The following is a 22,404-nucleotide window of genomic DNA, read 5'->3' as shown; positions in this document are numbered from 1 at the left end:
CTTTTCCCACAATCCTGTTCACCCCTTCTCCATGCTTAGAAGTTATCTTTTCAAGCTTAAACATAGTCACAGGGAGTGGCCTTTCAATGCCCACCGACATATCAGGAGGAAAGCAATTAGACTTAATGAGCTTCCTAACTGTGGCAGTTTATAAACAGCTGTATTCACCCCCTTCACTGGAGCCCTCACTATGCTGACACTGAAACTTGGGCCTCCTGAGTGAAGTTCACCTCTAGATTGTGAGCTGGCCCATAAGACCAGCGCTGGTGGGCTCCTCCTCCCCAGTGGGGGCACAGCCCTCGGGAGACAGGAGTCGGTTCTGGCTTTGTTACTGCGTGACCTGTGTCAGTCCCTGCCTTCCCTGGGCCTCAGCCGCCTCCTCGTCTGGATGATGAGCAGATGCCTTCCATCTCTGCAGCTCTGAGTCACAGCATCTCAACCTCTGCCCTCTCCCACTCCTTTGCGTTCTGTTGGCCACTGCTAACCTAGTGCAGCTCCGCCCCTCAGAGACTGCCATGCTTTCCTTCCTCCTGCTCTCACCCCCTCCCAAGTCCTCCAAACTTGAAAGTAACAGGATGCTTGCACAACATGTGCTGAACCCCACCTGCAAAGCTTTTGGATAATGATCCACAGGAATGATCAGGATCACAATTTCTGATTCGATGCTGAAGTATCCAAATACGTCACACTGTGGGACAGACACATGCATGCGGATCTTCTGAAGTATTTCCAGAACGGTTATTGGCTTTTTGTTTGCCACCTAGAGAGAGAAAAAAATTCATTACCTGAAAAAAAGAAGAATTCCTTATTACTGCCTAAGCTGCCTTGCCACCTTGCCTAAGCCACAGAGGCTCTTTTAACCGAGGAACCCCTAAGTGCGGGGCCCCAACAGGGCCTTGCTGGCTGAATTCTAAAATATCCACAGAGCCCATTCCAACGGGTTTGTTTTTTCTTTTTTCTGACTGCTGAGTTTTCTGGCTGAGATAAACACTCTCACGAGGAGCACTTTTTTTTTTTTTTTTTGCGGTACGCGGGCCTCTCACTGCTGTGGCCTCTCCCACTGCGGCGCACAGGCTCCAGACGCACAGGCTCAGCGGCCATGGCTCACGGGCCCAGCTGCTCCGCAGCATGTGGGATCTTCCCGGACCTGGGCACGAACCCGTGTCCCCTGCATCGGCAGGCGGACTCTCAACCACTGTGCCACCAGGGAAGCCCCAGGAGCACTTTTTTAAGGGACAGTTCTGAGTTGGATGCCACAGGAAAATAATTAAAGCCTTCCTGTAAAAATACAGGTGTTTTCATAGAAATGGACATAATTTTCTAGGTAGTGGCAGGTGTTGGCTGCTACATTTCTAGAGATGAGTCTCTAAAACAGCAAGCAGAAAAAGTGATGATACAGCAAAGGGAAAGAGGCAAAACCATCAGAGGAATGTGGCCGGTTCTGGACGTAGCCCCCGGCGGCATGGGGACCATGTGAGGGATGGCAACCTTGAGACCATCTGGGCATGACCAGTCCCTGGCTGCCTCGTCTGCCTCCACTATGCCGGCAGGGGACCTTTTCTGAGAAAGGCCCGGGCTGATGGATTGCAGAGCAAGGTCACCACACAGCCAGGCTGTAGAGGGCAGGAGCACAGGACGGAGCCAGACACCTCGAGTTCAAACCCCAGTTCTCCTGGTTGTGAGCTGCTATACGGCCTTGGGCAAGTTGCTCCTGGGCAAATTAGTTTCTTTATCTATAAATGACGTGACTCATTCTGTCTGCACGACTACTGACAGCTTTATGGATAAGGTTTCAACCGTACATGGCACATAAAGCAACCTACCTTAGCGATAGTATCCAGTTTTTCTTTGTCAAATAAAACTCTTAACATCCCAGCACATAACGGGCAACAAGCACCTGTATAACAGAAACCATTTTATGTGTGTTCAGAATTAGAAACAAAGAGAATTCATAATAGTTGGTGAAATGACCAGCCCTTCATTTTGTGCTGGGAAAGTCACAGCAGTCCTTCCTGATGACTGCACTTTTAGATATGTTCCCTGACCAACCTGGAGTCTTATACTCTATACATTTACCGAAATCCTTCCTCCACCCCTGCTTTCCTCCTGTGCTACTTCTCAGGTGGGGCAGCTGTGGTTTAATACAGCACAGGGAGAGCTGGCCTTTCAAGATAGGCAGGGCCTACACCCTGCCCTGCTCAGAACTCACTGCGTGATCCCGGGCAAGTGTTTCCTGTCTGCGAAACACAGGAGCAAGTGTTTCAGGGATTCCATGAGTGTTTAATTCAAATTTAATTTTAAAAATTATTTTAAACTGTTAGACCATAATAAAATGTCAGATCGTGGTCTCCAGGAGGAAAGAGGCTTTGTTCTGCTCACTGCTGTGTCCCCAGTGCCTAGAATGTGTTTAGGACATAGTGGAAGCTCAAGAAACATTTGCCGAGTTCATGGACAGAGGAATGAACTTGTTAGACTCCAGGTTAATCTGTTCTGTGCAGACTTGGGATAAAGTCTCTTCTGACACCTCTGTTTAACCGAAGAGTAAGAGACTGTAAGGTAAGCTGATTGAAAACTGTCACCGCTTATAATAGCCTGTACGAAACAAGACTTTCTTGATTATATGCAACCAAAACAATTAAATTAGATGCTAAGGCCAATCTAAGACAACAACCATCTTCTGTTTTTCTCAATTTCAAATGTTTGTGTTCATCAAAACTACTTCAATTATTCATTCATTAGTAACCAATTCCTTATTCATTAACTTTATAATATGCAAACACTATGCATTTGAACTAATAACCATAATTCTAGCAATTAAATATTGCTGTTTATCTATTGGTGTTTAAGGCAGGATTGAAAAAAGTTTTCCACATTGTTTTAAAATCGCCAGACCAGATGATGTCTAAGGCAGACCCACAGCCTTTTAAGGTTGGCCCAGCATCAGCTGGAGTCAAGACTTTCTGAAAAGTTTAAACACACTAGTCATCTCTCTTCTCAGTGACTCACTCTCTGGAGACAGATACGCAAATCCTCCCAATTCCACCCCTGCCCCACCCCAAATACTGCCAGCCTACCGGGTGGGATGATGGGTTTGCATTCGGTCGCTGAGAGCGAAGGACACTTCACAGCAGCACACTCAGTGACAGAACTGTGCTCAGAGAGGACCCCGACGGCCTGGCAGGGCCCATAGTAATCGACCGCCACCCGGTCCGAGTAGGCAGCACACACGCTACTGTAGGTCTCCCCGTTGTGCCCGCAAATGGGCTCTGGGGCTCTGCAGAAGGGCTGAGGGCAAGAAAGCACAGTTAGCCTGTAAACCTCTGTGGTGCACTTTTCCTAACCAAGAGTGCAGAGTAGGTCTCCTTATTTTCAGGAAGGAAGAAAGACAGTATAAATTCTTGGACCCTCTGAAGTAAGCTCCTGAGATTGCTAAACATGGGGTGGGGCTGGGGGCAATAGGGCTGTCCCAAGATGAATTGAAGAGATTACTTTTCTCAGCCTCTCTGGGACTTGGGTACTCATTCTCTGTGAACTGATACGAGATAAAAATCCTCCCTCCCTCCAGACTTCCGTTATTCCAGAAGAACCTGTTAGAAGAAAACAAGTCCAATCTTCATGCAAATTCAGAGGCCTTATCATTTCACGCTGGGTATGGGATAAGGAGAAGCAAGAGTGGAGAGATCAGGAGAGCAGACAGACTGGCTCCATGAGGTAGGTTAGGAACATGCAAGCGAAAACTTGAAGCCAGGAACAGGGAACAACAGGAAGAGAAGACTGGGAATTCAGAGTAAAGGTATCAGTGCACTTGGAACATGATCTCTGAGGGGAAACAAGCCCGGGGGATGACCTGAAGGGATTTTCTGACAATGAAGACCAGGAAATGAGCAGCCAGCATGTCCGGTGTCAGCCAGCTGTGGGCAGGGGGTGCTGGCCCAAGGCTGGGCTTCCCCCAGGCAGAGGGCCCAGCCCATAGATCAGTGGTACTGTGGGAGGCCTCAGTGGGGTTGTCCTTGGGGTTATTTTTAACATGAATACAGATTTCACGACCCTCAAAGACTGAAAGATAAACTGATGTAAGACAACATTAAGTTTCAGAGAAATTTTCAGTCACTTTTCATACCTCAGGTGGGACTTCAGTGGGAAGAGTGGGGAAAGAGCTCTTTTCTTCGTTGTTTTACCTCGCATCCTTCCTGGGCTGTTTTCTAATGAGGGCCCACAGAACTAGGGGAAGTGAAGATGCTGCTGACCAGTGCCAGGGGTGTGAGACTTTAAATTCTTTTCCTAATGGTTGGCGGCAAGAAGCCTCCCTCTTCTTGCTCTGTACACTAGATGTGCAAAGGTTCACACATGAGCAAGGGGGCCCTCCAGTGTTAGGAGGAAAAGCCAGCCTCGGGATGGCTCATTTTTGGTGGAGGACTGAGCGCTCTAGATTTGACGGGATCCACAGCAGACCCTGAAGGGGTCTCACTGCTGATTCATGTGTAAAAGATCATAAGCTGATTTCATGCTTAGTGTACTTGGGTTTGTCAGGTAAACAGTGGTACCTGGCATGGGCCTTTGTATAAGAGGCTCTTCCCCCTCTGGTACAAAGTGCAGAGATTGCTGTGCTCCATGTGGTTTGTATCACAAACAGGATCTCGGACCTGGTCACAGGTGAGCTGTCTTGGCAAACACTCATATTGGCTACATCCAAATTTATCAAAAGTTGTCAGGCAGACTTGTGGTTTGGGTATGCATCTGAAAAACACAAACGCAGCACCATGAGCCAGTGTCGTAAGGGACCATGGTGGGGCCGGCAAAGCACTGACGGGGCACAGGAGGCTGAGGAGAAAGTAAGAGAGCAGTCAGAAACAGTCCCTGTGCCCAAGAGCTTATGGAGAGTGGGGAGTCGAGTGTGCATGTAAAGCAGGCTATCAGGTAGAAAATCACACACCAAGTGATCGTGGGAATGAGTCATTCTGATTGGGGAGCCTGGAGAAAGCACCAGGAGGAGGTAGAACCAGGAGGATGAAGGCCTGCCAGGCTGAGGGAGCAGCAGAGCAAAGGTGTGATGCCTGAAACCCTGTGGTGCTGGGGGAGAGGGCAGGGGACCCCGAGAGCAGGAGCAAAGTATGCTTGGGGTGGAAGAGGCATGATATGAAGCCATCAAATGGGCTGGGGCCCAATGCTGGAGGCCTTCTCGTTAATAATAAATGGAGCATTTTCAGAGGCTTAATTATCAGCTTGGCTAATATGAGTCTATCTTAAGAGAAGGCTTCACAGTATGCGCTGAAAATTTCAGGTTTCTGTGCTTACAAGGCTGAGGACCTGATGCTGGCTGGTAGTGAATCACTGAGAGAATGCCACCCCCAAAGGTGGGTTTTCCTAGTAATACCTGAACCTTGCTCCGTTCTCAATACCCCCTCCCTCATTTCTATAAAGGGTATTTATAATTTTCTATAACAAGATAAGACCTACGAAAATGTTTAGCTTTTACTGGGTATTTGAAATAATAAGATACACAAATATTAGTCTATAAAGTAAAAGGAGAAGAATATATTAGCTAGCATCATACAAGTTCAAAGGAAATCACTTCCATTCTTTTTAGAGGTAAGCTTCCTGCACTGAAATCGTCACCACCACCATCACTACTACTAACGTGGTTGCCTCTTCTGATGGGATTTAAAATTAGGATGCACGTAAAGAGAAATTAAGAAAACGATCCCATTTACAATCACATCAAAAAGAATAAAATATTTAGGAATAAATTTAACTAAGGAAGTAAAAGACCTGTACTTGGAAAACTAATAAGACACTGATGAAATAAACTGAAGACGACACATAAAGATGGAAAGATATGCCATGCTCATGGATTAGAGAAACTAATATTGTTAAAATGGCCATGTTACTCAAGGCAATCTACAGATTCAATGCAATCCCTATAACAATACCAATAGCATTTTTCATGGACCTAGAACAAACATTTCTAAAATCTGTAAGGAAACACAAAAGATCCTGAATAGCCAAAACAATCTTGAGAAAGAAAAACATAGCTGGAGGTATCACTCTCCCTGATTTCAAACTATATTACACAGTCATCAAAACAGTATGGTACTGCACAAAAACAGACACATAGATCAATGGAACAGAATAGAAAGTCCAGGAAGAAACCCATTCTTATATGGGCAATTAATCTATGAAAAAGGAGGCAAGAATACACAATGGGGAAAAGACAGCCTCTTTAATAAATGGTGTTGGGAAAACTGGACAACTACATGTAAAAGAATCAAATTGGACTACTCTCTCACACCATACACAAAAATAAATTCAAAATGGATTGAAGACTTAAATGTAAAACCTGAAACCATAAAACTTCTAGAAGAAAACATAGGCAGTATGCTCTTTGATATTAGTCTTAGTAATATTTTTTAGATATGTCTCCTCAGGCAAGGGAAACAAAAGCAAAAATAAACAAATGTGACTACATCAAACTAAAAAGCTCTTGCACAGCAGAGAAAACCATCAACAAAATCAAAAGGCCGCCTACTGAATGGGAGAAGATATTTGCAAACGATATATCTGATAAGGGGTTAATTAATATCCTAAATATACAAAGAACTCATACAACTCAACATCAAAAAAAAACAAACACCCAAGCAAAAAATGGGCCAAGGATCTGAATAGACATTTTCCCAAGAAGACGTAAAGATGGCCAACAGGCACATGAAAAGATGCTCAACATCACTAATCATCAGGGAAATTCAAGTCAAACCACAATGAAATATCATCTCACACCTGTCAGAATGGCTATTATCCAAAAGACAACAAATAAGTCTTGGTGAGGATGTAGAGAAAGGGAAACTTTGTGTGTGTGCGAGCACTCACACACACACACACACACACACACGCACGCACACACAGGAATATTACTCAGCCATAAAAAAGAATGAAATCTTGTGACAACACGGATGGACCTAGAGGGTATTATGCTAAGTGAAATAAGTCAGACAGAGAAAGACAAATACTGTATGATTTCACTTATATGTGGAACCTAAAAAACAAAACAAATGAACAAACATAATGAAAGAAACAGAGTCATAGATACAGAGAACCAACGGGTGGTTGCCAGAGGGAGGAGAGTGGGGAGAGGAGAGAAATTGGTGTGGGAGATTAAGAGGTACAAACTTTCAGTTGCACAATAAAGGAATCACAGGTATTAAATGTACAGTATGGGGAATATAGTTGATAACTACGTACAATAATATCCTTGTATGATGGAAGACAGTAACTAAACTATTATTTCAAAATGTATGGAAATACTGAGTCACTATGTTGTATACCAGGAACTAACACAGAGTTGTAGGTCAATTATACTTCAAAACTAACAAACAAACTCATAGAAAAAAGATCAGATTTGTGGTTACCAGAGGCAAAGGGTGAGGCGAGGGAGAATTAGATGAAGGTAGTCAAAAGATACAAACTTCTAGTTATAATATAGAGATGTAATGTACAACATGATAAATGTAATTAACACTGCTGAATGCTATATATGAAAGTTAACAGAATAAATCTTGAGAGTTCTTAGCACAAGGAAAAAAATTTTTCTATTTCTTTAATTTTGTATCTATATAAGATGATGAATATTCACTAAACGTATTGTAATCATTTCATGATGCATGTAAGTCAAATAATTGTGCTATACACCTTAAACTTATATAGTGCTATATGTCAATTCTATCTCAATAAAACTAGAAGAAAGAAATTAGAATGCATGTAGTAATAATTTTACAGAAATTTAAGACATTTGAAGAGAAATAATGAAAAAGAAGAACATTTAGAACTTCACTATCTATTAACATTGAAGGAATGAGAACAAAGAATATCAGGAGAAATTTGGTAATTTTGGAAGGAAAAACATTACCAATATGAATGTACAGAAATAAGAGGATCAATAGGAAAGGCTGAGACTCTGGGGGGTAAATTAAAATAAACACGATCAGGGCAGGGACTTTGTCTTGATTACTATTGCGTCCTAGTGTTTAGAAAGATGCCTGGTATATCAGTAGATACTTGATGAATGACTATAACTTTATTTATTTATTTATTCTCAACTTTTTGTTTTTTAAACAATTAGTTTTTGAACAGATAATACAAGCCCATGTAGAAAGTGAAAAGACACAAAATCATATACAGTGAAAAGTAAATCTCCTTCCTACTCCTTGTGTCCCAGCCACCTAATTCCTTTCCCCAGAGGCAACCATTATTATCAATTTCTTATTTATTCTTCCAGAGATACTTTATATAAGAATAAGCATTTATATATGCTGACTCAAAAAGTATGTGCACTTAAAATTTTGGTAGCCTTGGACAAATTGCCCTCCAAAGAGGATGTACCAATCTTCACCCCAAAATCCTCTTGTATGGGACTGCCTACTTCCCTACATTTTGTTATCAAACTTTTTACCTTTACCAATCTGGTAGACAGAAAATGGTACACAATTGTAGTTTTACCTTAATTTACATTTCTCTTAATATGAGAAAGGTTAAGCATTGTGGTAGATTGCCTAGATGATCATTCATCAAATTCATTTAATTTTCTTCCTGGGCATACATCTAGACTACATTTCCCAGTCTCCCTGGCAGTAGTTCTGGCCAAATGACTAAGTTCTAGACAATGGAGTGTGGCTGGAAGTAGAGATGAATTTTTAACCTGGCCTATAAAAGCTTCTCAAGAGCAACCTCCATCATCTCCCTTCTCTTGTCTGCTGGACAGAGGAGGACTAGAGGCTGTAGGAGCAGAGCTGCTAGATGGAAGGATCCTAAGTCTCTGAATCACATGTAGAAAGCCACCTGCTGAACACCCAAATGGACTGTATTTGAACTTCTACTATGTTAAAGCACTGATATTTTGTATACAGTAGCTAGAGTTACTCCCCGCCAGCTAATATAAGCATCTTTTCAAGTGTTTAAGAACCATCTGTACTTCTTCTCCTATGTTTACATCCTTGGTCCATTTTCTATTGGTTATTGATCTTTGCCCATTTTTATACTAGGTTGTTCATCTTTTTCATATTGATTGGTAGGGGTTCTTTATATTGTAAGGACATCAGCCCTTTCTCTGAGATTCTTCTCAGTTTGTCATTTGTTTGTTACCATGCAGAAAATTTTCATTTTCATGTAGCTGCATTTTTCAAACTTTTCTTTTATATTGATTTTGTATTATACCCAGCCAGCCCTTTCCACTTTGAGATTTTATTGTTTTATTATAAAAGCAAGCCAACCTTATTCAGAAAGGTTAGCAAATAGAGGGAAACAAACAAATACCAAAGCAACCCTCAATTCTACCTCCCAACACAACTATATTATCCTTTTGACTTATTTCTTTATCATGTTTCTTTATGTATAGCACCCTGTCTTCTTTCCATAGCAACTCCCTGGGCTTAGTTTTCATGATGTAAACTTTGCTAGATGGGTGACCAACTCTCTTTGCTAAAAGAGAATTTAAACTTGTTAAAATAAATTTAACACATGAGAAAATCTTTCCTTCCCTTCACGCTGCACCAGGATTTTCAGGATGGAGAAGCAGTTGCTTGCTCTCCACAAAACCTTCATAAGGCAAGGACTGTGGCACCGGGACATGTCCTGCTCAGCTCTCTGAGGTAGTCAGTGAAAACTCCAGTTCTAGAAGCTTGAAACCTAAGTGGATCATCAGGACCCTCATCCTGCAGCCACCACAGACAGAAATCCATCATTAAGGCAAGGTCAACTGCACTCTGAGCTCCTGAGGAAAATGCAGAGAAAGGAGCCCCTAAACAACTTCATAAAATACTGAAGTTACACTTCCAGAGATTTCTCATGTCCCATCCCTACAATGGAGGTAGGTTTTAAGTAGAATGTTTCCTATTGCCATCAGGCATAAGTAGCTAGTAACAAGAATGCATCTGCTTCTCTTGTCTCAACTGCCACCTCTCCTTGCCTCACACTTTGTTCCAGTCTTACAAAACTGCTCTAGCTCCCGGCATACACCACGCTCTCTCCTCGTTTCCAGCAGCCAAGAGCTTTGCTCCTGTTACTCTCTCTGCCTTCACCAGCACCACCTTTCCTTCACCGTAAACCTTGCTGTCAGTCTCCTCCTCGTTTTTCCAGCCGACTGTCACATGCTCTAGAGGCTTTCCCAGGTTCCCCCAGGCTGTGTAAACTGCTCAACTTCTGGGCCCCCAATCAAAGCATGTTACCAAGCAGCTTTACCTGGATCTTTCCCTCTAGACTCCAACTTTTCAGGGCAGAGACCACCTTAGTTCATCTTTGTATTTTCACTGTCTGGTATAGAGTAAGTGGTGACCTTCAGTTGAAAAAGATAAGGAGGCATTTGACTTACCTTTGGTTTTTTGGGCAGGGGTTAGGAGTACATGGATCCTTTGAGATGCATGATCCAAACTCAAACTGATGGTCTTGGAGGCCCACACAGCGAGCAATGCAGGCACTGGGGTAAGTGCGTCCATTCTGCCCACACACAGGGACAAACTGATCTGCACAGTTACAGGGCAGACCTGAAGGGAAGAGAGTGCCTCAACAATGTGCATTTGTACGGTCCCCTTCCCCTCACGTTTCCTAATTAAGGCAAACCACTAACAAGCACGCAGAGGTCTCAGGTTAAAATACAATTTTAATAAGTCAGAAAAAAAATTCTTCCAATCTCTGACAGTGTTTTTAAAGGTGGCAAGGTTCTGAAAAGCCATTTGTCTGCATAATGACTTTCCTTTGTTCCATTTATTGCCAGCTAATTGAGGGCCTCCAGATCTTGATTCCAGGGGTAGAGACGAACAGAGCTATGGGTAGGAAAAGTAAAGAATGTTTCTCCCAATCTGGTATATAAAATATGAAATTTAGATGTTTGATTCTGGCTTAGGGGATTTCTAGAATGTTAAAGGATAATATCAAAACCAAGACAAATAATGAAGGTTGTAAATGCCTCACATAGGTTCCTTCCATCTCCTTAGGGAGGGGGAAGAACAAGAAGGTAGTAACTTGAGAAATTATTGTAACTTGAGACTTAAGAATTTTCATGAACATCTCCTTCTGAGTCCTGTGTGGACTGGGGCACTCTCTGAGTCCCCCAAAATGTGGTATACTTTGTGGCCAGTAAAATCTCCTTAGAGTCTACTAGCTAAATAGTCATTAATGTAATTTATCCCAGGACACGAGGGGCTACACACTACAGGGAAAAAGCATCCTTCTAGTTGTAAAGTTCAACTTCCCAAAACACTTAGATGTAAGTAAATAAATAAAAGTCTTCCGTGTACGTCCTTAGTTCATTTTTCATCCCCACATCATTTTAACTGTTTCTCTAAGCAGAATGAATTGTCCTCATCAGACCAAGCAGACAAAGGATAAAAATAAAGGACAACAACAACAGAAGAATAAAGCAGCAAAGGCTGGTACTCATTAGGGTGGATAGAGGATGGGGTGGAGCTAGTCCTGCCTCTACTTCCTCATCAGTCTGCCGTTCACTTCTTATTTCTGATCTCCTTTTTATTTCCAATGGGCTGGAGATACAAGGTTGGTAAAACCCTATTCTGTTCTCTTCCTACCCCACTCCATGTGTAATACCAACTCCATGGAAGGAGAATCAAGCTGCTGGTGCAGCAGCAAGAAATGGAGTGAGGGCAGCTACCTGGTTCCTCTTCACCCAGAACCAAAGGTATTTCAGATTTGGGAAAAAGCAGGTACCAGCAGATGCCAGCCCCTGTGCTGTTGCTGTTGACAACCGTAGCTTCTTCTCAAGAAAAGAGCATCCCATCGAGCTAGGTTTTTCACTTATTGCAGCTGGTGTGAGCATAATACCAGCAGCATAAAGCAAAGGAAAGTCAAGAAAGTCGTATTCTTGACCGATTGTTCACAAAAATTCTTAAGTTTCAAAATTACAATAATTTCCTGAGTTACTTTCCTGTTTTTCCCCATCCCTACGGAGATATGAATGGAAGGAATCTATGTAAGGCGTTTACAACCTTTGTCTTTGTCTTGCTTTTGTTATCACCCTTCAACATTCCAGAAATCTCTCAAGCGAGACTTGATACATCTAACTTCTAGATTTTATATAGTAGATTGGGAGAAACACTCTTTATTTTTTCTACCTATAGCTTTGTTTATAGGGGTCCCTACCTATATGAATTCAGTAAGACAAAGTAGGACAAGAAAGAAGGTGGTAATAAAAACATTAAAACAGAAGCAAATTTAGAAAATACATGGACACTTTAGACCATAATGGTAGGGATAAATGGGTATTTTAGCAAGTAGAAAAATTACATTTAACTAAAACCATCCCAATCACTGGCCCTGCTCTTTTTGACTCATGGAACTCTAAAAGGACCCTAAGAAACCACTTAGTTTAATGCCTTCAATTTATAGAGGAGGCAACAGATCCAGAGAGGAAAGTACCTTGCTCTCAGGTTATGTATTAATTTTACTGTGAAAATTTGCAGTTAAGGCAAGACCAGAGAAGCGGCCTTGAAGGGAACATGAGTACAAAGGGATGAGGGCAGCTTCTGGGTGACCATGGTTACCTGTGAAGGTACGACGGTCATCTTCTGAGCTGTGCTCACTGAGACACAGGCGGGTAGAACACACCAAATTACCAGCAAAACAAGAACAGATATTGCAGTCAATATTAAAGGAAGTTCCATGACCTGAGAGAAAGAGAAATAAAATGTTGATCTATGTAATGCATTTATAAATAAATCATAAATTTAAAAATTTAATAGTTTAAAGAGCTTTAAAATAGAAATTCTTGAAAGATGACTTCTGAGTACACAAACTAGGGAGTTAAATTTGTAATACTTATAGATTTGTATTTACCTCCCACCATACCCCTCCAAACCCCTAATGTGCTCATCTCACCAGACTGCTCCTTATTCTCTGAGAATGTTCCTGGCTACCTCTTTTGCCTCAAGTGCTCGTTCCTTTCCTCCTTCTGGAACTTTACTCATCTTTCCAGGACCAGTCCTGATGCCATCTTTGGGTTGAAGACTCTCCTGATGCCCTGGCAGAAATGACTAGCTCCTTAAAGTACATACATTTGGTCTGCTCCTTTTTATGGCTCAAATTCTCTCCCATCTTAGCATGCAAAGCATGACCTCAATCCCTCATCCCAGTTTCAGCCCCACAAGGCACTAGTATGTTCTTTTGTAGAGAATAGGCATTTAATCAATGAAAGCTTATGGAAGGAATGAACTTGTCTATCTTCAGATGTTTTCTGTGATTCAAGGTACATACATTACATTTTAGAATATGGACTAAGCAATGAATACCTGACTTGCTGGTCTAAGCAGAAATTTGCAAGCCCTTTTTAGCCAAGAGTACTCTTCTTAAAATAAAATCTCACCCAGAAGAGTAAAGCAAGAGGCATATGAAAGCTGAACTACTCTGGTTGATGGGTAGGGGGATGGACATAGAGGTAAGGGCAGCAGAATGAGCACGTGTAGTGGGGAACACATTCTCAAAAGTGGTCTTTTTTCACAATTTTTGAGGTTATATATTCATATGAACAGTTATTAGGGCTATAAGCAAAAGATGGTTAAGGAAACAGTGAGAAAGCAAGACTCTCAGACTTTTAGAGAAGGCGATAAAGCAGGGCACCTTTTAATGTGCTCTCTCGCAACCACGAATCAACAGTGTAGTTTCCATCCCCCAGTTTGCTTTGCATAACGTCAAACTCTGAGTTTTACTTCTGGGAAAGGGGCAGAGGGGAGAGAGACTGTTGAGGAAGGGGTGGGGAGGGGTAGACCTGTGTCCTTGCCTGTGGAGGGCAAGGGCTTTGGAGTCGAATAGGCCTGGGACTGAATTCTGCTTTGGTCATTTACTAGGTGGGTGACCTCTCTTACCATCAGCTTCTTTACAGTAGCACCCGTATCAAAGAGCAACTGGGAGGATTTAAGGATATAACACAGGCCAAGACTTAGCATAGTGCTTGGCACACAGTTAAGAGTTCAAGTGTTAGTTATTATTAGCTATTAGTTCCTTCTTGATGAGGCTTCTAAGAGGGTTCCTTAGAAGTCCTCATGTTCTGTATAGTTGAAAAATACTTCCCTGGAATATTTGCTTTGTAGACTTTACTTTCTGGTGAGAACCCATCCAATATTCTCCCTACAAAATTAATATAACTAATCTCATGTTAAAAACAAAAACAGTTCAAGACTCACTTTTTCTTTTTCCTCCAACAATACAGGACTTCTGAAGGTCTATACAGTGCATCTCTATACAGTTTTCTAAGAGTCCACTTTGCCCACATGAGCAAATTTTATAACAACCAACTTCCCCTGCAGATGATGGCACTTGGATCAGTGTCCCCTGACGGACAATAAAATCAGATGCTTCTCCCAATTTGCAACCTGTATAGACAAAATTAGCTGAGAGAGTTGGTATTGTTCTCTGATATTGTTTTATGACATTAGATACACTTCACACAAGTCTTATAGGTACTGTGTGGCCACTAAAGATTATGTAATAGAACTTTCACTAAACTAAGGAACTGCTTTGGTTCACTGGCCAAAAACATATCCTCTCAAAAATTCCATGTTCCGTGAGATGGTGGTGATTAAAGGACATGTACCTCAAAGTTAGCAATAGTTCTGTACAAAAATGCTATAAGATATGTAGTTTTTTATTTCTTTAGGCTTATCAAATGTATGTTAAAATCACAGATATTTTTAAAATGGAGTATGCCGACTGACTAGTTTTAGAATAATCTTGGTCAGAAAACTTTTAGTGATGGAATACAAGTACATCTTAAATTCAAAGAAAAGTTGAATACTTGATTGGACTTAAGGAAAACCCATTTGTTTCCAAATTTAACAAGATTTATTATGATGCTATAGCTGATATATTATAGCATTACACAAATATTATACATGGTCTTTTGAGACATCATGCTTATTTAATCTTTTGTTCCTTTTTACTTCACACATGTTTAAAAATGTTGATTCTAACATGATAAAGAAACATTTTCAATTGGGAAAGAGACAAAAGAAAGCAACTATATTCTAAAGGGACCCACAGAGAGATAAAGACCATAAAAATTCTATGGGATAAAAAATTTTTCAGCCTTAAAATCATGTGCATTTCAGCACAACATTAAATTTATGAAGATAATTACACATCCGATTGAGAATGCTATTTCTCCATGTTTTAAAGGAGAGAAAAGAAAAAACACGAACAATGTGCAGTACATCTTCTCAAACATTACAGCATAGAAGACAAAGTACAAAAAGCTGGCCCAAGGGTCTTTCTTCTTTTGTTGTCAAGAACCCTATGACTCGTTATGAGAGTCTGGTTTTGGATTGAAATTAGGTTACAATCAAAATGACTATTGAAAATTACATTTGTCTTTGTCTGCTTACATAAATAATACATGTTGGAAAAACCTTGAACATTATAGAAAAACATAATTTAGAAAATAATCTCATTCCAAAGATAACTCCTATGAAGAAACAGCAGAGGCACGTACTCATACCCACCCCACACCCCACCCATCTACCTCTTACCTTGAACACAAGAGTATGGAAGGCAGGGATCACCAGATGGACACCCTTTCCGGTTTACCTCACAGAGCTCATTAGCGGGGCAAGGATTTGGGTTACAGGGATGAGTCACTTCTTCTACAATGTTACCCAAAGTACTTGGTCCTGAAAAAACAAAAACAGATCAGTTTAACCAACCCAAAAGAGTAACAGAGGTCTGTAAATTGTCTGAGTTAATGACATCTGGAACAAATGGACAGCTCATGAGGACTGATTCTAGTAAGCTATTAAAATACTCAGATTCCTTGATCATTTGTGCATTTAGTATAAACATACATTCATTCATTTGTTATAAATAAATGTTATTGGGTGCCTACAATACACCTGGCAAGGTTCTAGGTACTGGAGATACAGTAGTGAACAAAATAGACAAATCTCTAACATAGAGTTTACATTCTGATCAGGAAATAGACAATAAATAGACACTGTGTGTGTGTGTGTGTATGTGTGTGTGTGTGTGTGTATATGTAAATAAAAAGTCAGATAACAATAAATAATAAGCAGTGTAAGGGGATGGAAAGTAACAGGTATATTTTGAATAAGGCAGTCAAATAGCTTATGTCTAAGAGGGATAATTTAGCACATTTCACCATAAATGATGATAATTTATTATGGTAAGATGGACCCTATACCATGATTATATTTCTCGTTAAACAATGACCAAGGAAGAATCTCATTTAATATACAGTCATCCCTCAGTATCTGTGGGGGATTGGTTCCAGGACCTCCATGGATACCAAAAACTGAGGATGCTCAAGTCCTTTATATAAAATGGCATACAGGGGCTTCCCTGGTGGTGCAGTGGTTGAGAGTCCGCCTGCCGATGCAGGGCACGTGGGTTCGTGTCCTGGTCCGGGAGGATCCCACATGCCGTGGAGCGGCTGGGCCCGTGAGCCATGGCCGCTGAGCCTGCGTGTCCGGAGCCTGTGCTCCACAAAGGGAGAGGCCACAACAGTGAGAGGCCCGCGTACCGCAAAATAAATAAATAAAACCATAAAAAAAAAAAAAGCATACATAGTATTTGCATATAACCTAAGTACTCTCTCCTGTATAGTTTAAATCATCTCTATACATAGTATTTGCATATAACCTAAGTACTCTCTCCTGTATAGTTTAAATCATCTCTATACATAGTATTTGCATATAACCTAAGTACTCTCTCCTGTATAGTTTAAATCATCTCTAGATTATTTATTTATTTTAATTAAATTAATTAATTTATTTATTTTTGTTTGTGTTGGGTCTTCATTGCTGTGCGCGGGCTTTCTCTAGTTGCGGCGAGCGGGGCTACTCTTTGTTGTGGTGCGCGGGCTTCTCATTGCGGTGGCTTCTCTTTTTTTTTTGCTGTACGCGTCACAGGCTTAGTTGCTCCATGGCATGTGGGATCTTCCTGGACCAGGGCTCAAACCTGTGATCCTTGCATTGGCAGGCAGATTCTTAACCACTGTGCCACCAGGGAAGTCTATCTCTAGATTATTTATAATACCTAATACCATGTAAATAGTTGTAAATAAAATGTAAATGCTATGTAAATGGTTGCCAGGTGTACAACAAATTCAAGTTTTGCCTTTTGGAACCTTCTGGAATTTTTCTTTTCCGAATATTTTCAATCAGCAAATGCGGAACCTGTGGATATGCAGGGCCAACTATATGTGTGATATTTAAAGAGAGTATTGAAATTTAAACAAAAGCATTTCTTTAAGTTTCCTCCCACTGAAAAAGTTTCCTTCTACACATATATTTGACTGCTCTAATAGCATCCAGGATTGTGAATACATTCATTTTGCCTACTTGATTTTAGGCCAGACTCACCCTCTAAGGCTAATAGAGGTAGAGAGCTCTTGGAGTTTATCTCATCCAGCCCAATCATTTTATAAATAGGGAAGCTGAGACTCAAAGAAGTGATCTGCCTATGATTCTAGTCTAATGCTCTCTTTTTTTCTATACTGGTCACTAAGGCTAAGGGACACAGTTTGTTTGTCTTGAGAAAATATAGCAGACATTTTCTGCTATATATAGCAGGATGGCAATGGGCCCACGGATAAAAACATCTCTCCCAGTTTCCCTTACAATTAGGGGTGGTTTTCCCTTACACTAGGATATGGTGGCTAGAATTACAGTAGTCATGTTGTGACGATAAATACATGAAGTAACCTTGATGATGGAAGCCAAGCACTAAGGACGGTGGAGAAAGAAAAAGGAGGCTAGGTTCCTGATGATGGAGCCACTGTAACAACCCTGGACTATTTACTTCTGGGCTTTCTTTTGCTTCTATCTGCTCTGTTAGTTGCAGTTGAACTTAATCCTCTCTAACACAGGAAAACAAAGCTAGCAGGAGCTGAACTCACTGCCTTTCCAGCTAGCTCATGGCACTAATGCCCCCTGGTGGCAGCCTAAACATTTCCCTTACCCTAACTACATGGTGTGTATGAGTTCTACTTGTTAATCCCTGGTTTCCACCACACATAGATAGTCACCTCCTGCCAGGAAGCTTAGCTCCAGAATCCCTCAAGAAGATACCAACTTATTCTTCTAGCTCTTGGCAGGAGTATTTGGCACAGAAAAATTCCATTTTTCATGAACTAACCCAGACCATCATTCCTTACCCCCTATTTGGTGGATAAGTCCAAGCCAACACCTGGCTCAGGTCCACTGATATTCCGACGACAGAAAGCTGAAGAATCCCTAGGGGAAATTCCACTTCTTGGTCAAATCATGGCAAGGAGACGGCAATGATAAACAGCTGGTTATCTGAGTATGCTGGCCCCTGATTCACCACTTAGAATTCCTGATTGATAACAGTTCACTACCTCCTCAGACTGATATATATTTGCTTCTCTGTACATATTTTAAGATGGGGGGGACTGACATATACACACTACTATATATAAAATAGATAACTAATAAGGACCTACTGTATAGCACAGGGAACTCTACTCAATACTCTGTAATGTCCTATATGGGAAAAGAATCTAAAAAAGAGTGTACATATGTATATGTATAACTGATTCACTTTGCTGTACACCTGAAACTAACATAACGTTGTAAATCACCTAGACTCCAATAAAAATTAAAAAAAGAAAAGAGAGAAAGATGACAATTCTTTCCTGAGCCGAAGAGGCCAAGCAAATAAGAGTCTGCAGTTGAGGTAGTATCATTAAAGCACATGTTCTCAACAGAATGATACTCATCCAAAGCAAACATCAAGGGCAGAGACAGAAGGGAGAAGCCTTTGAAATTAAAGAAACCGAAGTACTTACTGAGATACGTATCCAAAGGTATACAGTTCTCCAGGTCATCTGTAGGTGACAGAAGCTCACAAATACTTTCAGCTGTGTGGTCTTCAGGGAATTTGTTCTGGTCCCCACATTTCTTCAGAATCTCCACACAATCTGATCTTGAAAAGGAAAACACACACAAATTTAGGGTTTGAGGAACTGCCTCATGTTGTCTAGCCAGTATCAATTGTTTCAGTTTTCATAACTCAACAATGTTTCACACTTTATAGGTGTAAGTATGACAAAAGAGAATAGGAGTGATAGCAGACCTTATTAGGTTGAGGAGTAAGTAATGTATTACCATATCAAGGCATGCCTAACTTTCTCCGACCTGGGATCAAAGGCCTTGCTCAAATTTTACACTCATACTTACTGTTACTACCATCCGTGTGGCTGTTCACTGTCTTTGAAAGGAAATGAACCTAGGCTAATCTGATTTGCTCTTTGCAAAATCATACATTGTCTCAGGACCTTATGCATGCTTGCTTCTTCCTTTCTTCTTCTATCACTCCCTTCCTGCCATTCTCTTTTTAAAAATCTGCTTTGTTATCAACATTAAGGTGTTTGGCCTATAACAACTGGAAAATCCACTACTTTACAATTTTCTGTCTTCAATAGGGATTTGACATCTATAAAATTTCCGTGCTAAGAGTCTATAAATTTCCCACTTGTTGCCTCTGTCTTGTAACCCAGTAGTTACCCCTCATCTCTCCCCTACTCAGGCCACCCTCAAGTCATGTCAGAGAACAGATCCGGACCTTATTCAAGGTTGAAATAATCTGCAGTCAGTCATCAAGTGCCCAGCAGCACTGAGCCACATACCAACACCTTAAGGGCTGGATATTACCTTGGTTTTGGAAACAAAGATGCTTGAAGAGCAGCTGACACAGATTACTATGTAGTTAATGCTTTTGGTTTCACCCACCATAGCAGCTTTCATCTTTATCTTAGATCCTTTTTTTCTTGTCTTCCTATTTATTTTAAATTTTATTTTTTATTGGAGTATAGTTTTATTTATAATGCTGTGTTAGTTTCAGGTATAGCAAAGTGATTCAGTTATATATATACATATACATATATATTCTTTTTCTTTATATATATATATATATATATATATATATGTATTCTTTTTCAGATCTTCTCCCTTATAGGTTATTACAAAATACTGAGTATAGTTCCTTGTGCTATACAGTAGGTCCTTGTACTTTATCCTAGATCTTAAGCAAACCATTCACAAAATGTTTTACGAACAGGCCCTAATGACTATATTTACTAAGTCTTTCACTCATCAAACATTTTTGGAATACCTATTGCATATTAGGATTATGCTAATCCCTGAAGAGGAGAAAAAGAGGAGAGAGGAGATAAGAAAAGAGAGGTACAAAGAAGAATAAACTCCTCAAGGAGAGCAAGGTCTAACAGAATATGAAACAAGTACACAAATTAAAATATACAAATAGAATTGTGCATTGAAGATATGCAATGTTTCTTGAACTAAGTTCCATAAGAGAAGTACAAATAAAGGTCCACAGAAATTTGTAGTAAGGATAAATTACTATCAGCTGGAAAAATCTGGGAAGATTCCATAGGAATGACTGGTATTTGAGAGGGGCTAAGAAGGACAGGCGGTGGGCGAGTGGAGATGGAAGAGTATTTTCAGCAGAGGAGGAAAAGCATTTAACATGTGGGGGTGATGGGCAAAAGGAAGTGGTGGGAAAGAAAACTAAAGATAGGCTGTGGGTAGAGATCTTGAAAGGTCTGAACCAAAACCAGAGAGTCATTATGATGAAAGAAACTTACTTGCAAATAATACTTCCCCGGGATTTACTATGACAAGGTTTAATCTGCAGTGAACAAGCTATTGCTTTCCACATTTCTGGCTGGCACTTTTTAATGTCAAGAACAGGTATGTTGATAAATGGCATCTTTATGCTTCCTTTCTCCCACAGCTTCATGTCATTCATGGCTCCTTGATCTGACTGAGCATTGCAACTCCTGAAAAGTTCTGTTGGTCTGAAAAGAAAAAAGGCCAGAAGGAATCAAGAGGCAATTACTTTCTACAGAGAAACAATGTGTAAAATCTTGACATGCTAATGCATCAGGAAAATTTGATTTTTTTTAAGGAAGAAAGTACATACAACCTATCAAAGATTGTCAGCTTTGAATATATGAAAATTCAATGTAGACACAGACACTAGCATTAAGACTCTGATTGCAATTTTTCTCTATAATATGGATTTTTGTGAGGCAGTTAAAAACTTTAAAACACTGTGGACAGGACTATCATCTCCAACTATACCATTTCTTTCATTTCACAAAATAAATATTAAAGTCCAAGTTTTAAAAATTGAGGTATTATTTATAAAAATAAAATTTACAGATTTTATGGTTAGTTTGATGCGATTTAACAAACATGTACCTTTACACAGGCATATCTAAATCAATAAAGAAGCATTTCCATCACGTCAGAAAGTTCCTTTGTGTCCCTGTCCAGTCAATGCCCTCCCTGCTGACTGCACCCCAGAGGCCACCACCATCTGTGCTTAGATCACCATCGATTAATTCTGCCCATTGTAGAACTTCATATAAATGGAATCATACTATATGTATTCTTTTGGGTCTAGTGTCTTTAGCTAAATAATCTTCTTGAGATTTACTTATGTTGTTATACATATAAATTGTTCTTTTTATTTTTCAGTAGTATTCCATTAATAAATGTACCACAATTTGTTTATCTCAGTGGTTTCCAAACTTTTTGATCTCATGACTCATTTCCATTCTTGAAATTATTAAGTTCTCAAAAAGTTTTTGTTTATGTGGGTTATATCCACCCCTACCCATCACATTGTAAATCAAAACTGAGAGATTTTTAAAGTACTTATTCATTTAAAATGATAATAAACCCATTCATTACATGTTAAAGCAAAAATTAGTGAGAAGGGTAGATCTGTTTTATAGTTTTGAAAATCTATTTAAATGTCTGGCTTTATAGAAGACAGCTGCATTTTCATTATCTGCTCCTGCATTCAATCTGTTGCTGTATCATGTCTTAAAGCAGCTGGAAAACTTCACTCTTCACTCTTTTGAGAATGTGAGTGAAATAGGCAAATAACATCTTAGTATTATTATAAAAATAGTTTTGATCTCAAGGGGTTTTGGGGACCACAGGCCACACTTTGAGAAATGCTGGTTTATTCATTCACTGTTTTATAGACATTAAGGTTGTTTCTAGTTTTCATGTCTCTTTCCCCTGGCTATGAATGGCATTTTTAGGTCATAACTTATTAAGAAACTGCCAAACTGTTTTCCAAAGTGGTCATACCATTTTACACTCTCACCAGCAATGTATGAAACTTCTAGTTGGTTTACATGCTTATCAGTCTTCTAATTTTAACTTTTGGTATGAGGAGGCATCTCATTGGGGTTTTTATTTGCATTTTGCATGACTAATGGTAATATACTTTTTCATATACTAAGTAGCTCTGTTGATGTCTTCTTTGATGAAGTGTCCTTGAAAATATTTTGCCCTTTTTTTTTTTTTTTTTTTTTTTTGTTTTAGTGGGGCTTTTCAC

The 22,404-nt window shown here is 40.2% G+C and overlaps 1 protein-coding gene across 3 annotated transcripts in view; it reads right to left on the bottom strand.

Annotated features, from left to right (window-relative positions):
- The window catches only part of RECK (reversion inducing cysteine rich protein with kazal motifs), a 72,488-nt gene that overhangs the window by 1,768 nt on the left and 48,316 nt on the right, over positions 1-22,404 (bottom strand). For all 3 annotated transcript variants that reach the window (XM_024763072.1, XM_024763074.1, XM_024763073.1), the window contains 10 exons: positions 20,633-20,845; positions 18,815-18,951; positions 15,519-15,659; positions 14,178-14,366; positions 12,543-12,665; positions 10,358-10,529; positions 4,545-4,737; positions 3,075-3,285; positions 1,824-1,897; positions 605-760 (listed from right to left, as the gene is read on the bottom strand). In XM_024763072.1, the coding sequence (XP_024618840.1) occupies positions 605-760; positions 1,824-1,897; positions 3,075-3,285; positions 4,545-4,737; positions 10,358-10,529; positions 12,543-12,665; positions 14,178-14,366; positions 15,519-15,659; positions 18,815-18,951; positions 20,633-20,845 (1,609 nt within the window). The remainder of the gene's footprint in view (positions 1-604; positions 761-1,823; positions 1,898-3,074; positions 3,286-4,544; positions 4,738-10,357; positions 10,530-12,542; positions 12,666-14,177; positions 14,367-15,518; positions 15,660-18,814; positions 18,952-20,632; positions 20,846-22,404) is intronic.

Source organism: Neophocaena asiaeorientalis, unplaced genomic scaffold (assembly GCF_003031525.2).
Source record: "Neophocaena asiaeorientalis asiaeorientalis breed wild unplaced genomic scaffold, Neophocaena_asiaeorientalis_V1.1 scaffold449, whole genome shotgun sequence".
NCBI classification, from domain to species: Eukaryota; Metazoa; Chordata; class Mammalia; order Artiodactyla; family Phocoenidae; genus Neophocaena; species Neophocaena asiaeorientalis.
This window is presented reverse-complemented; position numbering and strand designations above follow the sequence as displayed.